Consider the following 26,439-nt stretch of genomic DNA (forward strand, 5'->3'; position numbering starts at 1 on the left):
TCCAGAACCTGTCAGAACCTGCTGAATTTCACCCCTGGTTGGGGAGGAACATGGGCCAGTCCTGGAGTCTGGGGAAGGTTCAGATGAGGGCTCTGCGTCGGAGGCAGAGAGGGGGTCAGGGCCATCTGGGAGTTGTGTGCTGCCTCCGGAAACTCCAGAGTCGGACATCAGCAAAGTAGAGGAACAGGGAAAGCCTGTTCCCAGTACGCGCATGCGCAGAGCTGCCAGAAGGCAAGAACAGTTAAGACAGAAGGGATGACTCGGGAGTAAGACTTGGAAGTGATTGGCCACTCCAATAGGACATAAAGGAGGAGCAAAGGCATGTGAACCTTTGCAGGAAGCAACTTTGTTCATGCCGGTTGGTTTACATTCTAAAACTCCATTTTGACCCTTTGCTCCGTGTGGCCTTCAAGCTAATTGCCAATTAAGTATTTGGCAGTGTTTCAAAGGTGGGTCCTTATCAGCCTTATCCCGAAAGACTTTGGCAGCCTATTGTCAGACTCTTTACAAACTGTTTGGGACATAATTCACAGCCTTTGAAATAAAAAGAGGATTTTTGGAACTAAGCATCTGCTTTTTACTGTATCAGGAAGCCTAGGTCAGAACACCTGGATCTTGATTTCTTATGACAGACACATTATATATTTCCTCTCCAGAATATACTTAGAGCAACTAACAGTGTAGTGTAAGCAATGAGGGTGCTGGACTACAAGCGAAGAGATCTGAATTCTTCTCAGCTCTCAACCATAGAGGCTCATTGAAGCCCAGACAATATCTCACAGGTAAGCTTATCTCCCAGGATTGTTGTTACGAGGGAGGGAAATTAGATCTTGAACCACATTTAGATGTAAGCACATACTAAATAAAAATAATAATAATGTTATTTTTCTCTCTGCACTTCTTGGGATGTCTCTGCTTGAACTATGTAGTGTAAAGCTGCAACTTGGTTGGGGGCATTTATCACCCTGCAAATTAAATATCTTTCGGTAACACACCTAAGTAGAGTCTGACCAGTGGTGGGTTCCGGATACCATACCAACCGGCGCGAGCCTCCGCGACACTCCAGCTGCTCAGTGGAGCATTGCGCAGGCGCTGTACGCGCCATGTGCATGCACAGAACCACTGAAGAGTTAAAAGATTGGTAAGGAGCTCGGGCGGGTAAGTGGGCCCTCCGGAGCGCCATACCGGAACGGCATCCGGTGCTCCGGGCAGGCTCTGGTACGCCCATACTGGGACATACCGCCTGCAACCCACCAATGAGTCTGACACAACCAAACTTGCTTGACACTGTTTTGCAGCTGAAAAACACACACCTACACAAATGATGCCAGTTCCTGAAATCTTTTAGGAAGAGGAACCTATGAATGCCAATTTCTAGCATCCTTAATTATGGAGGAGGAGAATGAAAGTCCAGCAAGAAACAGAGGACAGGGTTTTCTCCACCTCTACCTTAATGTATTTTGAGCGGGAAGTTTTCACTCATCGGGTTCATCAGCTCATCTGTATGATTCCATCCAATCGACTGATAAGACAGTAAACACTTGACTTATAACGGTTTATTTATTGACCGCTCAAAGTTACAACCGCACTGAAAAAAAGTGACTCATGACCATTTTTCACACTAATGATCCCCACGGTCACATGATTTACATTCGATTGCTTGACAACTGACTCACATTTATGACTGTTGCAGTCTGCCAGAGTCGTGTGAGCCCCTTTTGCAAACTTCTGGCAAGCAAAGTCAAGTTTACTTAACAACCATGTTACTAATTTAACCTCTGCAGTGATTCACTTAACAAATGCAGCAAAAAAGTCTGTAAAATGAAAAAAAAACTCACTTAACAAATTTCTCACTTAGCAACATAAATTTTGGGCTCAGTTGTGGTCGTAGGTTGAGGAGTACCTGTAGTCCAGAGGTGGTATTCAGCAGGTTCTGACCAGTTCTGGAGAACCGGTAGTGGAAATTTTGAGTAGTTCAGAGAACCGATAAATACCACCTCTGGCTGGCCCCGCCCATCTATTCTCTACCTCCCAAGTCCCAGCTGATCGGGAGGAAATGGGGATTTTGCAGTAACCTTCCCCTGGACTGGGGAGGGAATGGAGATTTTACAGTATCCTTCCCCTGCCACGTCCACCAAGCCACGCCCACAGAACCGGTAGTAAAAAAAATTGAATCCCACCACTGCTGTAGTCATTATTTTATCTTCTTTACTGAGATACGGACTCAAATTTACTATATTAAAATGAACACAAATGCTCAAAACTAATTATAATGCTTTCCTAATAAGGTTCGGTTCAAAAAGATACATTCATCTGCAATTCAGATTTTTAACTGCCTATAAAATTGTACACAGCATTTCACCAGGAAATAAATTAAATCTGATTTGAACAAAAATACTGGAAGTTTTACAATTCCAACGTGCATTTTTGGAAGCATAATTCTGTAGAGAAATTTTTAAGTGTTTTTATATAGTAAAATTACTGTCCTAAAACCTTAAATTTACCCTTTATTAAAACAAAACACTTGGTGTAACGGAGATGTTCCTTAACACAGTTTTGTCCTCTTACTTTGTTTGGCCTTGGAAACTAAGCAGGGATCTGGTTAGAACTAGATGGAAGCCCTCCAGGGAACACCTGTACAGTATGTGAGAAAAGACCTTGAAAGATGGACAAAGAAATGCTGCCTAGGGAACAGTCAGATAGAGAAGGCATAGCCCACAGCTGCAAAATGAGTGGATCAAGAGACTCAAAAGAGACCGTTCCTAGCTTCTCAGATTATAAAGGAGACTGCAAGATATGTGTACTTTCAGGTTTGCAAGAGTCTGTTAATGTAGAATTAGCTCATTTGGTCGTGTTCTCTGTCTGTTCTACCTGGGAAGGCTGACAATCAGAGGTGGCATTCTATCGGTTCAGAACGGTTCGCCCAAACTGGTAGCGGAAATCACGGGTGGCCCCACCCACCCATCCTGGCTCTATGGCATACCATTTAGGCCCTTTTTTTCACCAAACACGCATGTGCGGAAGGCTAAGCCCATGCATGGAGGTGGCACATGCGCTCACATTTATGAACTGGTAGGGAAGGTAAGTGAATACCACCCCTGATGACAATACTAGAACTTGGAGGAGGGCTTCCGTTCAAGTTCCTTTCCATTCAAGTTCTAACAATAAATCCAAACACATCCCAAGGGGACAACAGTGGGAAATCACTTCATTACTATTGTCAAGAAAACTCTATAGTTGAGTTTGAGTTCAATTTGTTATCTTCATCTTCATGGGGATGCAGCTGGATGAAAGTAACATTCATATTTGAATTTTACTGCTTTTAATTATTTGGTAGAATGTTAAGATTATCAATCAATTCTCGAGCTCTGAGAATCTAAATACGCACAACAAACCTGGGCTACCATGAGGATGAGGATGAGGATGAGGATATATATAATGAAACCTCTGCAAGCAAACAGTTCAGAGAGAGCTCTACAGTTCCACCCTGAGCTACATATATTTTCTTATACTGACCTATCTTTACCGCAATAAATCTTTAAGTATCTCAAGAGGTTTGAAGTGTAATTATAATATAGTATTTTACGGGAGTATTCTAAATCTATTTAATATCTATATATTCTCATTTTCTTTCACACTTTTATCAAGTTAATGTCACCTAGATAAGCAAACATAACTGCCTGATAATACAATATATATCAAACAAACTTAGAAATCCAAGAATCCTTTTCTGTCTGTTGTTGTAATTTAATGATCCAGCAGCGGTTCTCATTTAGCCAAAATGATCTAACCCAGCCTTTACCCCACTACTACTCTTCAGATGTGAAATCAGAAATTTCAGCTCCTAAGATTCCTAATCAATAGGAACGCAGTCATAACGCATCTGAATAATGCCGTCTCTTAAATTTTACTATCTCTTTTTGCATATTCCCTCTCAAGCTAGTTGATGCTATAACAGACCTTAAATCAGATACCAGACTAAGTGAATAAGCCACAATGGGACAGATTGGCCCAATATGCCATTTCACAAACAATGGTTTAAAAGTCTAATTAGCTGTCTTTTTAAAAAAAATTAAATGCAAATAATTCAAACATAGTACATATACATCTAAAAATACAAAACAAAAGAAAGAAAAAGGGGGGGAAACTAATATTACAGCGCATCCTCACCCCCCGGAAACCCTTCCCCTCCCCTTATATTTCTTCGTCTTTAACAACTAAAAGATTTACAATATATTCCATTTGTGCCCTTATCCCCTTCAAAACAACATATATTCTTCCCTTTGCTTTCCACCAACACTGATTTTATAAAATCCGCCCATATTTCATTATAATTGTTTGCTTTGATCATCCCTTTTTTTAAATTTAATTTCCATTGTTAGTTTATCATTTGTTGCCATACTTAATTGGCTGTCTTAACATGGCAAAAAGGTCAAGATCAAAATATTATTACTTACTACACAATATCAATACAAAGGTACCGTGTTTCCTGGAAAATAACACAGGGTCTTATTTTCTTTTGACACCCCCCTGCCCCCCGAAATAAGCACTTGGCCTTGTTTTCGGGGAGGTCTTATTATTTTTGAGGTGCAGGGAGGCGGCAAGCGTGGTCACCTCATGGCTACTGCTGTGTTGCAATATTTTCAGGGAGGGGTTATTATTTTAGCACATGCGCTCAAAAGCCTGATTGGGCTTATTATCCAGGGAGGTCTTATTTTGGGGGGAATAGGGTAGTCCTTGACATATGACCATTATTTAGCCAGGCAATTACAGTTATAAGTCATTACAGTTGTATAGCAGGATATAATGAGAGCAACTCATTCTTTTTATGCCTGTTACATCATTGCGAGACACTGTAAATGGCCATAAATGCAGACTGTTTGCTGAGCACCCAAAATAAACTCAACGTAACTGGGGAAAGGGGGCATTGGAACGTCAGAACCATAAGTAGCTTTTGGAGGGTCCCCTGTAACTTTGAACAGTGGCTAACAGGCCAGTCATAAATTGAGGACTACCTATAACGTCTACCAGACAGAGCTTTTATACAAATCCTGAAGAAGAAACAATATTTTAAGGCAAGATTCCAAAGATGTTTTACCTATTCCTAAATAGGAAAGTTAATCATACTTATTTTGAGGTCACTGATGTCAACAACACTGAAATTAGGAAACTGTCATAGTCTAAATAAATATTTTCACAGAATGCTAGATTAAAATGGGAAACAATCCAAGAGTTGGATCTCAGAATAACTATACTTAGAACCAGTTCTGAAGCTGTCTCAAGGATTGAAATATGGAATGTTGTTAATGCTAGTAATTCAGGCATTCTTCATTCATGCAGTGAGAAGGATACACGCTCTCCATGCTGCTATGCAACAATTGTCACTTTGACACCAGACGAATGAGAGTCTTTAATCTGTTCCCTTGTCTGTCGGGCTGAAATCTGAGCACAGCATAAACTGCGGTGCTCACGAATTGCCTGTAATTAAAGATGATCAATGAATGCTTCACTTCCACTCCATTTACTGCTGAACTCAACACTAAGACGGAAAGGGAGGCAGGAAGGAGAACATCACTATTCTTGGATGAACTAAACTGAGTCACAAAGAGTTCCCATGGTCCATGCTGCACTCCACCTTCAACCACAGGAAGACTGATTTTAAAAAATGTCCCCCAATCTGACATCAGATTGCTGCTGAACAAATGTGGAGATGTTGCACCTTTAAACCATTTGGAGCATGGAAAGAATTAATATTAAAATTTGCAGATGCTAACACTTGCTTTTTATGTTTCTTTTCAATTTTCTGGCCCATTTAAGGAGCACAACTACCAATCTCAGCCTATCTTAAAAAGCTAAAAACTTGGTTAGTACTTGAACAAAGAACCACCAGAAAATAACAAAGCTGTAGACAAGATTGAGAAGTTAAATAACATCTTGAAAGAGGATAATGGTAAACAACTACCAGTGTACTTTTTTATATACACTGAGAGCTTATGCACCAAAGATAAATTCCTTGTGTGTCCAATCACATTTGGCCAATAAAGAATTCTGCTCTGCTCTATTCTATTCTATTCTATATTGTTGCAAAGAACTGTACAGATTTCTACAATATTTACAGTACCAGTATCATTCATGTTCAATCTTTATATTCTCAACAATTATATTTAATGGTATACCTGTCTATCATTTTTCATGGGCAACATCTCGTAAAGTAATTGATAATTCAAACACATTCAAATAATTAAAAACCTCATAAAAATCTTCGTTGATTGAATCAGACTGGAAGACACAGCTAAAATCAATTCAAGAAAAAACTGTGTTCTATTTTCCAAGGCACCTGAGGGTAGAACAAGAAGCAATGGGTGGAAACTAATCAAGGAGAGAAGCAACTTAGAATGGAGGAGAAACTTCCTGACAGTTAGAACAATTAATCAGTGGAACAGCTTGCCTCCAGAAGTTGTGAATGCCCCAACACTGGAAGTCTTTAAGAAGATGTTGGAGAGCCATTTGTCTGAAACGGTATAGGGTTTCCTGCCTAGGCAGGGGGTTGGACTAGAAGACCTCCAAGGTCCCTTCCAACTCTGCTATTGTATTGTATTGTGTTCATTTTTGTGAGGAGGAATTCCACAAAAATTGAGTAGCACAAAAATCACTCTAACTTTGGGGTGGATTTTAATGGGGTTAAATAAGGAAGGAGCTTAGACATGAAGAGATAACAGTGTAGCAGAGTTAGAAGGAACCTTGGAGGTCTTCTAATCCAACCCTCTGCTCAGGTAGGAAACTCTATACCGTTTCAGACAAATCATTGTCCAATCTCTTCTTAAAAACCTCCGGTGCTGAAGCACCCACAACTTCTGGAGGCAACTCATTCCACTGGTTAATTGTTGTCACTGACAAGAAGTTTCACCATAGTTCTAGCTTGCTTCTCTCCTTAATTAGTTTCCACCTACTGGGCAACAGTTGTACAAGATCTTTTCTGGAATCATGGAAAGCTATAGTTGCCATCAACATAGATACACAGGCATATGCAGGGACCAAGATGGTCAAATAAATGAAACATCTGTTATGACAATTCAATCCATTTTATGAACTTGTGTCTGATATGGCAACACAACTCTGAATGAAGTGAGCACACAGAACATCACAAAAAACATCTTAAGGTCCTCATATTTACAGTTGATCACTATTGTCAACTTGGTAACTTCTGGATGTCGTGAGCTTCATCTTCCATAACCCCTGGCCTGCATGATCAAAATTTTAGCTGAGAATTACGGTCAAAGAAACAGATCAAGAAGGCACCAAGTTGGGAAAGGAGCTGTAAATAAAGTCAGTTTTGATTTGAGCTTGGCTCCTTTAACATATGCCACTATCTTGATAAAAAACCAAACTATTGAGCCATTGTTATTTTCCAGGATACTACTGTACCTATGGCCTGTCTTTTCAAAATTAAATGGCTTAGTGATCCAGTAAGCCACTGTTTAACAACAGCTTGAATAAATGAATAAATACATTACAAAGCTGTAAACAGTGGGAATACAAGCCTCAGTGGTTGGATGCATTCACAAACATTGTAAATCTAAAACGGACAAAGCTCAAATATAACTTGGCTTGTTGCGTGATCCAAACCACTTCTTATGTTCCTGTTTATTACTTGGACTATGATGATTTTGGCTGAACCAGGTTTTACATCCTCTGCCAAGTGCCTAAGGTAACATCAAACCAATGAACACCGGTTCTATGGTTTATTCATGCATTTTCCTTGCTGCAGGCTTTGTTGGTAGGAGTGACACGGTAAAATTAGGTTACAAGCATTTTTGGACAGAATGTTCTTCTTGAGGTTGACTGAATGCAGCCGTCTTCCCAAATCTGGTGCCATGGTGGCTATGGGTTCCAAATGCTTATGTTTAACCCTTTTTAATCGTGACAGTTTGGATGAGGCTACGCTTGGATGAAGGAAAGTTAAATTGTTAGCATATTGCTGGAAAGGTGCACTTTATAAAGATACAAATGTCTACAGATCAAATATAGAAAAGAAGGATATGACAGTAACCACGAACACCAAAGCTCAAGTCAAAGAAGAATTGGAGGTTTTTAAGAAGAGATTGGACTCCATTTGTCCGGAATGGTATAGGGCAGGGGTGTCAAACTCAAGGCCCGTGGGTCGGATTCAGCCCGCTGGGTGCTTAGATCTGGCCCACAGGGACGCCCTGGAAACAGCAAAGGACTGGGCCACAGTGCCTCTGCCAGCCGAAAACAAAGACCCTCCTGAGCTCCGTTTTCAATGGCAGAGGGTTGCAGGAGGCCGTCCCAGCCGAAAACAGAGATTGGGAGCCCGTTTTCGCTGGCAGAGCGCTCGGGGCACCATAGGGGTTTCCGACAAGATTTATGTCAAGCTGGCCACGCCTACCCTGGCCACACCCATCCCGCTAGGTGAAACACAACCCTGATGCGGCCCTCAATGAAATCGAGTTTGACAGTCCTGGTTATAAGTTTTCCTGTTTTGTAGGGGTTTGGATTAGAAGATCTCCAAGATCCCTTCCAGCTCTCTCTTATTTTGTAATCTGTACATCTAGAACAGGGGTGTCCAAACTTGGGAACTTTAAGACTTGTGGACTTCAACTCCCAAAATTCCCCAGCCAGCATGCCCATTACCCATGCTGGCTGGGGAATTTTGGGAGTTGAAGTCCACAAGTCTTAAAGTTCCCAAGTTTGGACATCCCTGATCTAGAAGGATGCTTTTGACTGAACAACTGCCCCGTTTCAAGATAGGACAGATCTTTCTGGTACTGTGTAACTTTACCCAGGTTCATAGGTAACTTTTTTTCATCAAATTTCCTTGTCCAATCAACTGATGTCAGCCGCTCCCCCCCCCCCCCAATGTCCAGCAAAGATCTTTCCATTTTTGATACCAAAGACTGAGTCCGTACAGGAAAAAATATGAACTTCCCATTAAGCTATCCAGCATGGAATCAGGATTTCTGGGCTTCATAATTCAATAAATTTGAAAGGAGGCAGAATGTGCAAGCTTCCCAGCTTATGATCTTTTATAAAGGGAATTCTTTCTTAAAAAAACAATTTATTTTATTTTTAAACAAACATAGACAAACCTAAAACATAAAAACCCTCCTCCAGTTACACATACAGTGTGTCGGTTGGTTACAAAACGTCTGTGCCACCTTACCACAGTCATCACTTACAGTTTATATAAATTCTCATGTTGTCAATCCAATATATATGCATAGAATTATTATCATTATTAAACATTTATTTGACTGCTACAATTATCACTTCCTTTTATGTGAAATATTCTAAGTCTAGAATAAGTTTGTATTATGGCATTTCATCACATCATCCCAAAACCATCCAGTAATATTACATCTTATAAAGGGAATTCTTGACACAAATATATTTAAGGAGATGCTACTGTCCATCACAGAGATAGATGCTAAACAGCCCAGAGCTCATCCCGTCATACTTTATTTATGCATTTGTTTATTTGAAGCAGCAGCATCCATACTAATAACTCGAACTGTAGAGCTGCTAATATCATTCCGAAAATAAGACTCCAAGACTACAAACTGATTTGGCAAAATGCTGCTCTTAACAATAAGAATACTTCTGAATAACAGGACATTGAACAAATCCCTGCTATTTTTTATTACCAATCCATATTTTACTTACAGATAGTCCTTGCTTAATAGCCCTAACTGAGGCTGGCAATTCTGTTAAGTAGAAAGATCACATAACTGCCCTCTTTAGCGAGAGCATTTCCAGCAACTTCAGTTATAATCATTAAGTGAATCCCCTGCAGTCATTAAGCAAAATATCACAGTGTTATTTGTGACCTCCTGCTGGCTTCCCCATTGACTTTGCATTTTGGACGCCAGTGGAAAAGTCACAAACGACGATCATGTGACTGCAGGAATTTGTGACAGTCACAAATGCGAGACTTGTGACAGTCACAAATGCGAGACAGATGCCACACTGCAATTACGGGACCACAGGGATGCTACAATGGGTTTAAGTGCAATGCCGGTCGTAAGTCTCTCTCTTTCAGCACTGTTGCAATTTTGAACAGTCACTAAGCAAATGTTTGTTAAGTGAGAACTATCTTGTATTTGTTTCGTACACAATTCTTCTGCCCACCCACTCCCTCTTGTGGTCTGACTCTGAGCCAAAGACATAGCAAAACACAGCACTAATAGCAAGCATGCTTATAAAGTTTCTTTTAATCAAGCCCATCCCCTGCAAACTCAAAGTTATCTATAAAAATATAGTTGTTAGATACTTGCTTTAACGTCAGTGGTTTCCACCAAGGTCCTCTGTTCCAGCGGGAACAGAGGTTTAATCCTATTGGTCGAAGGGTCTGACAGCTCCCTATAAAAGGGCTGCTGTCAGACTCAACCTTCGCTGGATTGTTCGCACTTGTTGTACTTAATAAAGAGCTGTTGTTACCGTTAAGCCTGTGTGTGCCCATCCATTACCCAATCTAACACTGGCGACGAAGGTGGCATTGGAAGGCGACTAGGCGAACCGAAAGAACGTAGCAATCCAGCAAGTACATCCAGTCCGGAGCTCAGCACGGCTTTCGAGCAGCCATTTTTGAGCGGCAAACTCAAAACGCCCTCTGAACACAAAATGGCCATGCATGCCCCACCGACTCCGTATGACCCAGTCACCGAGCACTGGGACTCGTACCATATGCCAATCGGCCAAGTCCGCACCAGGCAGCCAAAAAAGCTGAAGGTCACAGTCCTCATCAAGGACTCCCCATGTGAGATGGATATCCACACTGGGTCATCGCTGACCATCATACTGTGGTCTACCCTAAAGCAGGCTATCCCTAGCCTAAAGAAGCAGCATCTTCACACCCCGGACATCCGCCTACGTGATTACCAGGGAAACAGGGTCCCCATCGTGGGCCAAGGCACCTTCCAGGTGAAGTTCAAGCAGTTCAGCGGGAAACTCCCACTGACAGTGGTCAGCGGCAACCTGCAGAGCCTCCTAGGGCTAGATTACTTCCAAGCCCTATTAGCACTATTTGCTAATTCAGCACATCACACCCAGTGCCACTACAGGGAGAAGCCCCTCCGAGCTTCTCATGGGTCACCGGCTAAGGTCCCACTTAGACCAGCTACACCCCAATTATTCTGCCTCATCACCCCCAGACTCCACAGACAAGATTCAGACATTTAGCGTAGGGGATTCGGTATACGCCCACAACTATGCCAGGGGAACTCTGTGGATTCCTGCCACAGTGATAGGCATCACCGGCCCTCGCTCATACGTCCTAGAGCTCGAGGATGGTAGGAATTGGAGAAGGCATATTGATCAACTCCGTGGCCGCCTCTCCAACTCCACTCTTAGACAACCAGAGGTAACTCCTGCACGAGTTAGCCAAAGCCCTACCCAAACAGAGGAAACACTCACTCCTTCCACGGCCAGCTCAAGCCCGACGGTACCGGGAAACTTATCTGGTTTTGTTGCAGGCCCACAGTGAGCGCCAAGCGAACCGGCTCTAGAAGCTCCAGCCGCAGCCTGTGAAAGTTTCCAGGAGCTTCCACCAAGCGGAGCTGTGGAACAAACAGGTCCGTTCGACCTGTCCAAAGAAACCCCTCCTACTGAACTGCGCAGGTCAGGCAGAGCTACCCAAAAGCCCGCCTACCTACGTGACTACATAACAAGTAGGATTGTTCCATCCAAGAGGGGAGGGGTGTTAGATACCTGCTCTAACGTCAGTGGTTTCCACCAAGGTCCTCTGTTCCAGTGGGAACAGAGGCTTAATCCTATTGGTCGAAGGTCTGACAGCTCCCTATAAAAGGGCTGCTGTCAGACTCAACCTTCACTGGATTGTTCTCACTTGTTGTACTTAATAAAGAGCTGTTGTTACCGTTAATAGCCTGTGTGTGCCTATCCATTACCCAATCTAACAATAGTCTTCACATTTTGTAGTAAAATTCACACTAACTGAAGCACTGAATAGAAATCTCCTCTTCCTACAGAAGCAATCCCCATCCATTCTGTAGAATACACCCATATAAACCCCCACGCACATACAATAAGGTGAGTTTCATTAAAGCAAACATCTCACTTTCTGCACTAAATTTTATCACTATTCTTGTTAATGTCCATGTGGAATAAGAACCATCTGGTATATCCTTAGGCATTAGCATATACAACTTTTGGTAAAATAATTGCTAGTTGCAATTGTAAAATATTCTCAGTGAAATGTTCACCTCTTTGGACCAATAGATCTAGATTTGCATTCTTGAAAATTTAAAACCAGAAAGGGACAGAGAAGGATTTGTTCTGATGTTTTGAGGATTCCAACATCCAATTTGTCCAAAATCTTCTGATTTTCCTTGAGGTTGCTATCGCAGCGCTGCCCCGTCCACCCTCATCCCTGGCATCATCAGAACTTCATGAGTTCTGATGCACCTTCTCAATTTAATCAAAACAGACCCAATCTGATCGAAAACGTTCCTTGCAAAGCCACGACCGAAGCAAAAGACAGTGTCGCTCAAACGCTACAGCTGTGGCAGGATTTCATAAGCTCAAGTCATTTTAAACAACATTCTTCAAAGAGTGTGCAAACCGGACATTTCCCACAGCCATAAACAATCCCTAGCCATAATGAAAAGATTGAATATTACCTATTTCACCAGGGTTTACCTTTCAGAGGAAAGCACCACTGGCATGGGAGCTGTCCTTTTTGTTACATAACTTTTTTCTTTTCTTTTTTGGCTTCCGTTTTACCCAGCAGCGACCAAATACTTGCCCGTTTCTCTGAGAGACTTTTACCGCCCCGTCCGTTACTCCTACCTCTTCTCCTTTTTTAGATCCCCCTGGAGGTTTCTCCTTCTCTCTTCTTCCTCCTCCTGCTCCTCCTCTTTAAAAGCCTTGCTTGTGGAATTTCTTTAAGGAGCACCTGGCATCTCCGGGTTAATCGGTGAGCGGGTGGCTTAGAATCCTGTTAAGTCTATTAATTAGTTTAATCGCTGGCTGGCACCCGAGACGAAGGGGGGGGGGGAAGAGAGGGAGAAGGAGGGAAGAGAGAGGGAGGGAGGGAGGGAGGGAGAAGGGGGGGCACTTAAATACTCAAGGAGTAGAATTCAGCAGCTGTTGCTGCTGCTGGCTTGGCTTCTGCTGTGGGGGGGGGAGCTCTTTTTCCCCTCAAATGGCTTTGTTTATCCATGGGGAGGAGTGGGGCGAAGTAAAGGTTTCTGGAGCGGCTTCATTGAGTTTCCAAAAGGCGGAGGGCGTGTTTTCCCCTCCTCCTCGAGGCTTCTGGCTAAAGGAAAACAAATAGATCGCGAGGCATTTCTGACGCCGCTCTTGTCAGTTGCAATGCGCTCAGCTGTCAAAGCGGCGCACACAAACACACACACACACACACACCATCCCCTCCTCCTCCTCCTCCGTAGCCACCACGGAGAGATTGGCAGCCTCAGCGGGCAGAAGCCCGAGAGGGCTTCCCACCGGACAGGTGAAATCTCTCACCTATTCCTGGGTCGTTGTTGAAGCAGCAGCAGCAGCAGCAGCAGCAGCGAGAAGAGCTGGCCCTTCAAAACAAACCCCGCCAGAGAGGGGAATAAGCAGATCCTCAGCTGCTTTGGCTGTCAAGCCGAGAAACGTGTTAGGGATGGGGGGGGAGAGAAAGAAGAAGGGGGGGAATGCCAGGGCCAAGATCAGTGCGCCCCTATGGCTTTCCCGCGATCTCCTGGCACGGCTGGATCCTAACTAATCTCAAGAAGCCAGGCTGGGGCAGGAAAAAAGGGGGCTGGAGGCGATCCTGGAATGCAAGGGTCAGAGGAGACCTCCACCTCCACCCCCACCCCCCACCTCCAGCCCAGCTGGCTGAGTGACAGGACCTGATCTGACCGCACCGCTCAAGCATTTCCTTTCCACCTTCCCTGCGCGCAGTTCCCTCCTCCCTTTTCGCTGCTTCGGCTAACTTCAGCCGGCAGGATCCGTCCGTCGTTCGTCCCACCCATCCCAACTCGGGAGGGGCACAACCTTTTTTTTTAACCCGCTTTCCTCTCCCCCCCCCCCCCACCTTGCAAAGTGTTTAAGAAGCGCGACTGAGGCAGCTTTAAGCTGCTTATAGCGTTCCTCCGCAGGGCTTCCCGCCTTGACGCAAGAAGCGGCAGTGCTTTTTGTTGCGTTGAGATTTACTACACGGTCCCGCTGTGGGATGGCAAAGGCGGCCCTCCTGAAACTTTTGTCAGGGCTGTGCGACCTGGGCAACGAATGGCCGGGACCAGTTGTGTATTAACCATTAAGCCAGGGGTGTCCAAACTTGGGAACTTTAAGACTTGTGGAATTCTGGCTGGGGAATTCTGGGAGTTGAAGTCCACAAGTCTTAAAGTTCCCAAGTTTGGACACCCCTGCATTAAGCAGACTAAGCATATGCTTAGGGCACCAGGCCCAAAGGGGGCACCACAAAGCTGAGAAAGAAAGAAAAACCCAATGAAGATCTTTCCTGACCGTTAGAACAATTAATCAGTGGAACAGCTTGCCTCCAGAAGTTGTGAATGCCCCAACACTGGAAGTCTTTAAGAAGATGTTGGATAGCCATTTGTCTGAAATGGTATAGGGTTTCCTGCCTAGGCAGGGGGTTGGACTAGAAGACCTCTAACGTCCCTCTGTTGGTAGACTGGAAGCGGTCCACAACATGTCGGCAACTGGGCCACACAAACAAGCATAGCCCCATCCACGGGATACAGGCAGCATGCAAAATCATGCCCCCTCCAGTCCATGGAAAAAAAAACTTTCTCCACAGAACCGGTTCCTAGTGCCCAAAACATTGGGGGTTGCTTCCTTAACCATTAGATCAAACTGGCTTTGGGCCTCTTGCAATTATTTAAAAGCCACACTGGTTTTTTTAAAAAAGCACTACTCTGTTTTAAACTTCCTATGATTGAGCTATGTGAGTGAGCTTATAGGCTGGATTCACATTTGGAATTAATCTATGGTTTGTTTAATCATGGTTTACTCAATCTATCCAAACGGCTTGGATCTGTCCAAAATGCCAGGCGATGAAGGCATGGTTTATAATTGTTGCATTCCTATACCACCCTAAGGAATACATATGGTACATAGATACATGCATGCATGCATGCATGCATACGCAAGGCATATGATCACACTGTTAACTTATTCATCACATTTCTGAACTGCCCATCTCCCTCACAGAGGGACTTTGAGCAATGTCAATATAATATTAAAATATATATGTAAAATAAAAGAGTTAAAAATCTAAAAAGGCAAGGGTGATTAAAACTCTGTTAAAATTAATGTGAAGGCAAGAGGAGGGCTTTCGGGATAACTAACTGTGCACTGCGCATTTTATGACCTTGTGAAAACAGCCAAGAGCACAAAATCCCTATGTGTAATTAGAATGCAGCCAGAAACTAAACACTGCCTTCAACATATCCTTAAACTACACAGTGCGTTTAATTCTGGACATTGCGCTTCAAGGAAGATGTCAATCAACAGAGGATAAAAATGGCCAAGGCTATGAAAATAAGATCTATGAAGAAAAACAGACGTGTTTGTCTCAAGAAGACCAGGGATAAGGGAATCTCCCAGTGTGGGTTTCCCTCAAGTAAAATTGATCTAAGACTCTGAAATGCAAAAAACTGGGCCACCAACAAGTAGCAGCAAAGACCTAGAGATTTCTATTTCCTGCCACCTATTGGTAATACAGAATCTCTCTTCTTTAAACTATGATTGAAGATGCATTAAATATGCATATTTACCAAACATTTGGATGATAATTGCGGCAGGAGCGAGTTGGTGTTCTGTCTGCTTTTCAGATTGGTTGATATAACTGAGACTTTTTAAAATAAAAAATAAATAAACCTCCTGTCTTTTAGGATAGCTGGTTTAGGGAATTGTTTGTAGACGGATAGCTTTTAAGACTGTTTTAGTTGTTCTTTTGTAAACTACCATATTTTTCAGAGTATAAGATGCACCTTTTTCCCCCCTAAAAAGAGGGTGAAAATCTGGGTGCGTCTTATACACGGAATACAGCATTTTCAGCCTACTGAAACCCCGCCCCCTTTGCAAAAATGGACCTCCAGAGTGTTTGAGAGGCCTGCAAAGTGCTCCTGGGGGCTGGGGAGGACAAAAATGAGACTAAAACGGCCCATTTTCTCCTCATTTGGGGGGGGGGCTAACCCCCAGGAGAGCTGTGCAAACCTCCCAAAGCCTCTGCATGCCCCTTTTTTTTTGCAAAAAAGGGCCATTTTCCCTAAAAACAGGCTGGTTTTTTGCTCATGTTTGCCCCCTCCCCAGCCCCCAGGAGCACTCTACAAGCCTCCCAAAGTTCTGCATGCCTTTTTTTTTTTTTTTGCAAAAATACAGGGCATGCAGAGGTTTTGGGAGGCCTGTAGAGTGCAAAAACTTTTTTTTTTAATTACCTCTTCAAAATCATGGTGTGTCTAATAATAAATAGTTAAAATCATAAGATGAGGTAAAATAGGGGCGCTTAATGATGTAAAAGTTGGTAAAAGTATGAGGTTAGCGGGAAATTTGAATTTGTCTTGCACTGCGTCCAAAAAAGAGGTTGTTACGGGGAGGGGAGGGGAAACAAATAGAATTCGTACCTTTAAAGGTATACCTCTAAAAGAAAAACTCGCAATATGGAAAATATTTTTTCTCTTTTTTCTTCGAGAATACAATTATTAATGCCATTGATACTAAATGGGGTTTGCTAAAAGGCGGAAATATACCATGTAAAATAGAGAATGGAAGGGCGATGAACAGAGGGAAAGAGAGAGAAAGGAGACAGGAGAGGGAAAGAGAAGAGAGGGAAAGAGTAGGAGAGAGGGAAGGTGTGGAAAGAGAGGAGAGGGAGAGAGCAAGGGGAAGTAGAGAAGAAAGAGAGGGTAGAGGGAAGAAAGAAGGTAGGGAGGAGAAGAGAAGGAGAGGAGGAGAGCTGAAGATGAAATAGACAATAATATGGTGTATGGAAAGCAGAAGAGCAAATAAAAATTGAAGAGGCTTAATGGTAAAAGGAATTGATATACTATTGAATACTCGAAAAATGCTTGTTCAGATGTACTGGTATACTTTGGATTATATTATATGTATCGTAAAAAACAAAAAAACTTTTCACCGAAAAAAATCATGGTGCGTCTTATAGTCCAAAAAATATAGTATTTTGAGGGGCTCCAGAAAAATATCACAGCATCGCACTGGCCAAGAACTTTCCAACATTAGGATTTCAAGTCTAGAAACTAATCATCTAGTGAAAAGAAAGATAAATTACAGGGTTGTTTAAGACTAACCAATTTTAGATGTATAGGGCCACTACCTGTAACTGAACTAAATCATATCCAAGATGAGGACTAGCGTCATCCGAGTTCATTCCCTTTTGGCCAAAACGTCCAAGGCTGTCTGACCTGCCTCAGCTTGAACCTCTGAGTAAGAACGATCCTTAACTACCTTTATTGAGAAAGATATAGTTTACTAGAAGTCAAAGGAGTTACAATAATGCTAGCCAGAACTGAGAATCGCATGGCAAAATATCCAAGTCTAACTTTTCCTTCTCTTAATCGCCTTTCATTACTGGGCCCTCCAATCAAATTCAAAAAAGATCTCACAGCGGTCACTTCAGCGTCGGTGTCAGGGTTCCAAGTAACGTACCCCCAGCAGCAAACAAAACTCTGAGGCAGGTAGATTCCTCAAACAATAGTTTTATTGGAAATGTCCTATTGGCAGGGGATGGTGAAAACCAACTTGAAATGTTTCTACGGTTTTCAAACTAATTAAAAGGTTTTCACTTTTGAGATTGTTTTGAGAATCAGTCACATGGTCCAATCAGGATACAGTCCAGTTGCTAGGTGATTTCAGTCCCCTCCTTCCAAACACCTGCTGGAATGTCCTTGGTTCCCAAGAGAAAGTATTTTGTTTTGGCTACAAACCCCAGCTATCTCTACACCCCCTCCCTATCCCTTAGCTCCAGCTGTGGCAGCACTGAAGCCTCAAAATGGCCTCAGTCAGGTCAGCTTCAGGGTTGAAAGTAGGTTTGGTATGCGTCCATATGTCTCAAAAGAAAAAAAATGATAATAAATTGGAGCTTTGCAAGCCATTTCTTGGAGTGATGTGGCTTATTTGGGTTGCTTTTGCTTTTTTGTGTTGTAACATGTTTTTCACCTGTGGCCACCTTGACATAGTTTAGCCCCACCCTGGTTGAGATTTAATGGCTTAGATTAGCGTTCTCCGATCTGTTATTTTCTGGAAATGCTGGAGTGAAAATCTTACAATCTCCAACCACGAGGCTCTGGAGATGATGAGATTTGTCATCCAGTTCACCTTCAGGATTGAGAAAGGCTGGCTTGCAGAAGTCCAAAAACAGCTGCAAAATATTTAGTAGTGGGCAGACTGTGGTACGAAATACTATTGTTCTCTAGGCAATTCCCTTAAGTATCACAAATTAAAGATTCTTAGTTATTAAACATTAACTATAAATGCCAAAGAATTTCAAACACGGGTACAATAACTTATGACTTACTTACTTACTTATGACTACCATTGAGATCAGAATTGCCACTGATAAGCAAGGTAGTTGTTATCAGGAGTGGAATTCAAAAGTTTTAGCAACCGGTTCTCTGCCCCATTGCTGGGTGGCCGTGGCCATGGTGGACATGGCCTACTCAGCATCCTGCACCATGGTGGGGGAGAGGTGTTTTCACCCTCCCCAGGCTCTGGAGACTTTCTTTGAGCCTCCGGGAGGGCGAAACTGCCTCCCCCGGGCTCCAGAGGCTGGAAATGGGCCTGTTTCCAGATTTCCGGAACTTTAGGGAAGCCCGTTTTTCAACCTTGCACAGCCTCCACACAGGTACTGCACTTAACCTGGCATCCAAAATGGGCCACGTGGAAACTCCTGGGAGGGGCAGGGAGGGGTGGGAGGGGCCAGCCAGTCCTTGCAACTACCGGTTCGATGATTTAGATGTAAAATTAGCATCCGGTTTGCCCAAACCGGTCCGAACTGGCTGGATCCTACCCCTGGTTGTTACGTAAGTCACATCCAAGACCTGAGTGCTACTATGTGATGGGGCGAGGTCCCCCAACCTTGCAGTTTGAAAGTGTGTGATCGCAAGTAGATAAATAGGTACCACTTCGGATTAATGGGGACATGAAAGGAGCCCTCAATTGGGCTTCTGTCGGCCAATGGTGTGTCAACCCTGAAGCTAACCAGACCTGGTCTATTACTTGGAACCCTGACATGGTGATGTCACTGCCTAATTATTTTAACCCGGAAGCACTCATGTGACCTCAGGACATTGCAACCATTGTAAATATATACTGGCTACCAAGCACCCAAATTTTAATCAAGTAACGGTGGGGATGTTATGACAGTCATAACTGTGAGGATTGGTCGTAAGTCACTCTGTTCAATGTTATTGTAACTTTGGTCGCTAAACAAATAGTTGTAATTTGAGGACTACTTGTACTGAATGATATACATTTTCAAACATTAGTCAAATTTATGTAGAATAATTTTCAAGATAATGCCTCAAGCGAGGGTTAGCAAAAAAAAAAAAAAGAATAGCCTACAAGTTTATCGTACGATTCTCACAGCCCAAGAAACTATATTGCATTCTTACTCCATTGTTATTTAAACATTGTGGAAACCTGTTTGCTTGCATTAGACCTAAAAGAGAAAAACATAAACCCAGCTTCAGAACTGGAATGTATAATGGGAGAGAAGAAAGAAAGAGACGTAGAGAACATTCCCATGGCACAACATAAATAATGCATTATTTTACGTGAATTCTTTGAAAGATCTATTGCCAACGAAGGCTGACAAGAAACAGACACGCAGAAACTTCCTCTTATCTGGACCTCCTGCATCTGGAATTCACTACTTAAGAGTCCATGATTCATGCGTCCCGTGAGAAGGAGCCAAAGATCATGCGTGCAAATGCTGGACATCTCCAAACTAAAACTCAGTCTCCATATTGACTTATTTATTCATTTGTATCCCACTTTTATTATTTTTTACAAGTAACTCAAGGTAGCGAACACATTCAACACATTTTCCTACTCCTATAGTTGTGAACAACCTCCTTGCTTTAGCCCATGAAGTGTCTTCTCCAAGCTGGTGCCCTTCAGATGCATTAGTCTTCTATTATCCTCAATGAGTATCTTGAAAGGTAGTTGAAAAAGTCAATTAATCATTAGACTCATGTAATGTTGGGTCATACAAAGTTGGCTTCTACATTATGACAAGCAAAGGATGGATACAGTGGGGGAAGGTCTCTTCTGGATTTGGTGTACTCAAACATCATATTTACTAATTTAATGTTTTACAGATTTGAACATGTAACGCATATTGCAGTACGTTTACTTCTATTCCTTGGAATCGGTGGTGGGATTCTAATTTTTTACTACCTGTTCTGTGGACGTGGCTTTGTGGGCGCGGTGTGACTTTGTGGGCGTGGCTTTGTAGACGTGGCAGGGGAAGGATACTGCAAAATCCCCATTCCCTCCCCACGCCACGAACCTGCTTTCCAGCTCCGTTCCCCTATTCAGGACAACAGAAGATTAGCTGGGAGGCTGGGAGGCAGTGGGGGTGGGGCCAGCCTATTTGCCGGTTCTCCTAACTACTCAAAATTTCTGCTACCGGTTCTCCAGAACCTGTCAGAACTCCATCTCTGCTTGGAATACATAGGAAATAAAGGAGAAAGTCCTAATTGCAATGATTCAGCTTGCTTCCATTCTAACCCATCTACAGATATGTTAACAGTCATGAAGATCTACTGGGGGGAGGGGGGAATGGTGGGGGGGGGGGAGAAGTGAGAATCAGACCAATTAGACCTGTGTCTGAAATAGACACATCACACACTGAAGTAGGAGACCACAGTACATGGGCTCTCATGTAGCACCCAGCCACATAATATGCTACCCCAACCACATTGTATACACAGGACTGAGGCCCGGGGAAGAGTTTAATTTTCATTGCGTTATGCCTATTTTAGGATTTATTTTAAAAACATCTTTTCATCATTTTCTCCCTTCTGAAATAGTTTGGGTGAAAGGTGCAAGCCTTCGGACATTCTCTAACCCAGGGATCCCCAACCCATGGTCCACAGCCCAGATCCGGTGAGAGGCCCATTGAGAACTGGGCCGTGCATGGGGCAGATGTGTGCATGAAACCATCCTCTGTCCCCACTACCACCACTGGTCCACAGAGCTGGAAATGTTGGAGACCACTGCTCTAACAATTCAGCTTTTACCCCAAGCTCTGGAATACATCAGCAATATGCTCGCTTGATGTATTTGATGATTTGATAAGTGTTTCTTCCAATGCAAGATGTTTTTTCTGTTGTTTTAGATACCGTACCTATCAATCATCTTGAGTTGAAATGATAGATAGGATTTGGAGGCCTTGAGGGTTTTGGGCCAGAGGTTCCCCACCTCTATACTAAGCCATAAACTAAACCAACCAACCGAGTTTACACAAGACACCAGACAAATATGAGATTGGCTAATTACTGGCATAGCATACCATGCAAACACAACCAATAACTTATTTGTGTTCGTTTCTAGTTTTGCTACTTAAAAAACACACACACACTTTGTTCCATCATTTCTTTAATTTCTTCCTAATATTTGTGTCCCTGAGAGTATGTCTTTTATTCAGTAAAAAACATGCACGTCACATTCTTTGTTCATCTCATGCAAAGGTCAGGATTGCAAAAAAATAACCCACAGACATTTATTCTCCAAAGAGTAATTTCAACACACACAAAAACACTATTTTTAACTCAGTTTCTGCTTCATGTTAGAAGTCGCCTACAGAGAGCATATAACCAAAGGGATCACATCTATCGAAAGGTTATTTGCGTTTCTCCTTTTCCATTATAGAAAATAGTAATTGTAATTTATGTTTTCCAAGAAAATTTCTTCAGACCACCCACATGCTCCGCTCTTAAATGTCTGCCTTATATTTATCATCACCAAGGAATGCTTTAACTTGAAGACTGCAAACATCCTAGGATTCATGGGACGAGCCTTGGTCATGAGGCAAAAAAGTGTTCAACATCCACTGTTGGCCAAGTGCCCCATTGCATTGCAGGGCATCTCCAGATGGCTTCTCACCTGTTCCTAGGCATTATTTGGGTACCAACTTGCTTGTCTCATCCCAATCTGATCCTCATTGGTCTGCTATGAATGTCCCCCATCCCTTCACTGAGACCCCACCTCTCCAAAGCTTTGTGGGCATCGTAGAGGAAGGATACTGCAAAATCCCCATTTCCTCCCCACCCCACTAACCTGCTTTCCAGCTCCGTTCTTCTGTTTAGGGCAACAAAAGAAGATCAGCTGGGAGGCAGCAGGGGCTGGGCCAGCCTACTGTATTTTTCGGAGTATAAGATGCACCTTTTTCCCTCAAAAAAGAGGGTGAAAATCTGGGTGCGTCTTATACACTGAATACAGCATTTTTGGCCTCCCGAAACCCCGCTCCTTTTGCAAAAATGGCTGTGCATAGCCTTTAGGAGGCTTACAGAGTACTCCTGAGGGCTGGGGAGGGCAGAAATGAGCAAAAAACAGGCCGTTTTTTACTCGTTTCCCCCCCCCCCGAGAACTCTGCAAGCCTCCGAAAAGCTATGCATGCCTCTTTTTTGACGAAAAATGGGCCATTTGGGGGAGGTCTGCAGAGTGCAAACACTTTTTTAAAAATTTGCCTCTTCAAAATCTTGGTGCGTCTTATCCTCCGAAAAATACGGTATTTGCCGGTTCTCCGAACTACTCAAAATTTCCACTACTGGTTCTCCAGAACCTGTCAGAACTGATTGAACGCCACCTCTGAAGTGATGGTAAGTTCAAAAGTTCTTATGTTACAGCAACCCTTTTCATCCTGTTGCCTTACTTATCTGCTAGGACTACAGATCCCAAGGTTCCTAGCACCCATGGTCCTTTTTCAGCCTACTCTCAGGCTCAGTGAATAGTACAGAACCTGAAAGGGCCACTGGATTTAGTACTTCTACTCACCTGACCCCCAATTCCTGCCATGTAGAATGTACGTCCTGATCGGTAAGAGCTAGAATGGTAAAAAAAAGAACATCTGCAAATATACAGCAAACCATGCTAATTTAAAGCAGGGACAGAAGTAGTTTTCAACTTTTCTTTTTGGAACACTTTGAGTGCATGATGTATTAAAACCCTCTGCCTGATTCTGAAGGTCTTGCCATCTGAATACCATAATTCTTTGGCATCAATTCTATTTTTTTTTAGCTATCACTTTCACTGCAACGTAAGTAATGAGTGATTTAATTCCACAGCCCTCTAACCACATTATCCAGTTTTATTTGTATGATGAATTTATGATTCAGAGTTTCCTGCTTTCCTTGAGCTCTTGTGCTTCTTTCCTAAACCTTCAATTCCACTCTATCAAAAGGAAACATGTGCCAAACACATTTGCTTCCTCCCTCCCGGCTCAAGCTGTAAAGTCCAACTGTTGTGGTGAAATCCAATTGTATGCCATTCCACCAGCCACAGTTGCTCAAGGTACAAGAAAAGGCAAGATACAAGCAATAAAAATAGAGGGTACAGGTAGCCTCGACCTATGACCACAACTGGGTCCAAAATGTCCCTAGGTAAGGAAAACAGTTGTTAAGTGAGTTTTGCTTCATTTATGACCTTTCTTGCCACAGAGGTTAAGCGAATCACTGCAGTTCTGAAATTAGTAACGTGGTTGTTAATTGAATCTGACTTCCCCATTGACCCTGCCTGTCTGAAGTTGATAAATGTTGATCACATGATCCCAAGACATTCACAATCGTTATACAACTGCATTACTATTACTATTAGTCTTCTCATCGTTCCTATCACCCATCTCTTTCCACTTATGACTGCAGGACTGTAAATTTGTTGCTTGTATCGTTACGATTGATATTGATATTGATTGTTTCCCGATTGCTTATTTGTACCCTATGACTATCATTAAGTGTTGTACCTTCTGATTCTGGATGAATGTATTCTATTTTATTTTTCTTTATGTACACTGAGAGCATATTCACTGAAGACAAATTCCTTGTGCGTCCAATCACACTTGGCCAATAAAGAATTCTACTCTACTCTACTCTACTCTACTCTACTCTACTCTACTCTACTCTACTCTACTCTACTCTACTCTACTCCACTCCACTCCACTCCACTCCACTACTCTACTCTACTCTACTCTACTCTACTCTACTCTACTCTACTCTACTCCACTCCACTCCACTCCACTCCACTCCTCTACTCTACTCTACTCTACTCTACTCTACTCTACAAATGCATGCCAAGCATCCAAATTTTGATTACACGACTGAGCGGATCCTACAACCATAGTAAGTGTGAAAAACTGTCATAAGTCACTTTTTTCAGTGCTGCTGTGACTTTGAACTAAACGAATGGTTGTCACTAAAATGAATGGTTGTAAGTCAAGGACTACCTGTAAAATGAAGCATTCCTTAAGTGAGGCTTTTCAGTTTTAGGAAAAAGCGACCAATATTGTGCTACATTATGATAATCGGATAATCCCACCTTCTAGCATAATCAGGTAATTCCACCGTTCTATCTCATTTGATGGAAATCTGCCTTTCTCTCTTGTTTGTGTTAATATGACTCACACAAATGTTTGCAATAGAAAGATTAAAACAGAAAGATTAAAACAGTTTGTTGGCCTAGTTGTGAATCAGAGAAACTGGCCAAGCCTGGCGCTCTCTTGACATTTTAATCCAGTAAGTGAGAGCATTGCATGTATCCCATCCAACTCTTAGTTTGCGTTATTCTTTTTTTTTTTTTTACACAAATAGTGTGGTCTTTAGATAGATGGAGCTGCAAATGTGATTGGCATTACTGGAAAGTTTAGAGTAAATGAACCCATGAGTCATTCTTCTGAAACCCATGGTTTTTTGGCTCATCAAAGACAGAAATGACAAAGCACACACCCTTTCAGTCCCAAGCGCCATTTCCCATTAATTTCAGGGTTACAACCGACCCTAAAATCTAAGGAAATTACACATGGAAATATCCCTCTGAACTGAAGTGAAAGGAATTACTTCTGAATAGAAGGAGTTCTAAGAAACATCAAAGCACTTACCACTGTAAGTGGTTTTGGGTCACCCTGACGGGACATTTTCAAAAACAAAAAAGGCTTCAAATCAGGATGTTTTGTATTGTGTGTTCCATGCGGTCTCGTGTGCAGTTGTTCTCTGTGTGAGATGTCTCTTAGACAACTTTTTTTTTACTTTAGAGTTGGAAGGGACCTTGAAAGTCTTCTAGTCCAACCCCCTGCTTTGGCAGGAGACCTTATATAATTGCAGACAAATGGTTGTCCAGTCTCTTTTTGAAAGCCTTTAGTGATGGAGCACCTACAACTTCTGAAGGCAAGCTATTCCATTGATTGATTGCTCTGTCCGTTAGGAATTTTCTCCTTAGTTCTAGGTTGCTTCTCTCCTTGGTTAGTTTCCCTCCATTGTTTCTTGTCTTGTCTTCCGTTGCTTTGGAGAATAGATTGATCCCCTTGTCTTTGTAGGAGCCCTTCAAATATTGGAACACTGCTATCATGTCTTCTCCAGTCGTTCTTTTCATTAGGCTAGACCAGGGGTGTCAAACTCAAGGCCTGGGGGCTGGATCCGGCCCGCAGGGCAAACCTGGAAACAGCAAAGGACTGGTCTGTAATGCCTCTGCCAGTGAAAACAGAGCTCGGGAGCCCATCCCAGCCAAAAACAGAGCTCGGGAGCCTGTTTTCGCTGGCAGAGCGCTTGGGTCACCACAGGTGCCTCCTACACAAGTGACATCAAATTGGCCATGCCCGCCCCAGCCACATTCACCCCAGCTCCCCAAAGTCCAACACAATCCTGATGTGGCCTCAATGAAATCGAGTTTGATACCTCTGAGCTAGACATACTCAATTGCTGCAACCATTCTTCGTATGTTTTAGCTTCTAATAATCATTCTTCTTGTTCTTCTCTGCACTCTTTTTAGAGTCTCAAGATCTTTTTCATATTGTGGTGACCAGACCTGGATGCAGTATTCCAAGTGTGGCCTTACTTGATCTTAATATGTGGAAGTCCCCACACAAATATTCCCACCCAAAGTGGCCATTAAACTGTTATGAAAATGAAAGTTTCCTATTTCAATCAAGCATTTAACCAAGCAATTAATATCTCCACATTCTGGCATTCTTCTGTATTCTTTGATTCCTCTCCAGTTTTGACCATCTCCATCCAGCTGAACTTTAAAAAATATTGAGAGGAAACGCATAACAAAGCTTTCTACTACCTCTACTGTATTCTTTCAAAGAGGCACTGGAAAGGGGACAGGAAATTATTCTACACAAGATCAAACTTCTACTCTGAGAGATCACAGAAGGTCCTCTGAAGCCGCTAGAGGGAGACATAGCCACAGATTACCAGGTTCTTAAATTAGATCCTGCTT

The 26,439-nt window shown here is 42.7% G+C and overlaps 1 protein-coding gene across 4 annotated transcripts in view; it reads right to left on the reverse strand.

The window, feature by feature from the left end:
- The window catches only part of PDZD2 (PDZ domain containing 2), a 361,218-nt gene that overhangs the window by 217,579 nt on the left and 117,200 nt on the right, over window positions 1-26,439 (reverse strand). The window contains exon 1 of one of the 4 annotated variants that reach the window (XM_081942595.1): window positions 12,823-12,954. The exons of 2 other annotated variants lie outside the window; for them this stretch is intronic. Coding sequence is in view for 1 of the 2 variants with exons in the window: in XM_081942593.1 (XP_081798719.1) it covers window positions 12,673-12,698 (26 nt within the window). In the remaining variant the exon portion in view is untranslated. Of the gene's footprint in view, window positions 1-12,672; window positions 12,714-12,822; window positions 12,955-26,439 lie in introns of those variants that run through there. One more of the 4 variants, XM_081942593.1, reaches the window with a different exon arrangement.

This window comes from Natrix helvetica (genome assembly GCF_964273705.1).
Source record: "Natrix helvetica genome assembly, chromosome: 2".
Taxonomy (NCBI): domain Eukaryota; kingdom Metazoa; phylum Chordata; class Lepidosauria; order Squamata; family Natricidae; genus Natrix; species Natrix helvetica.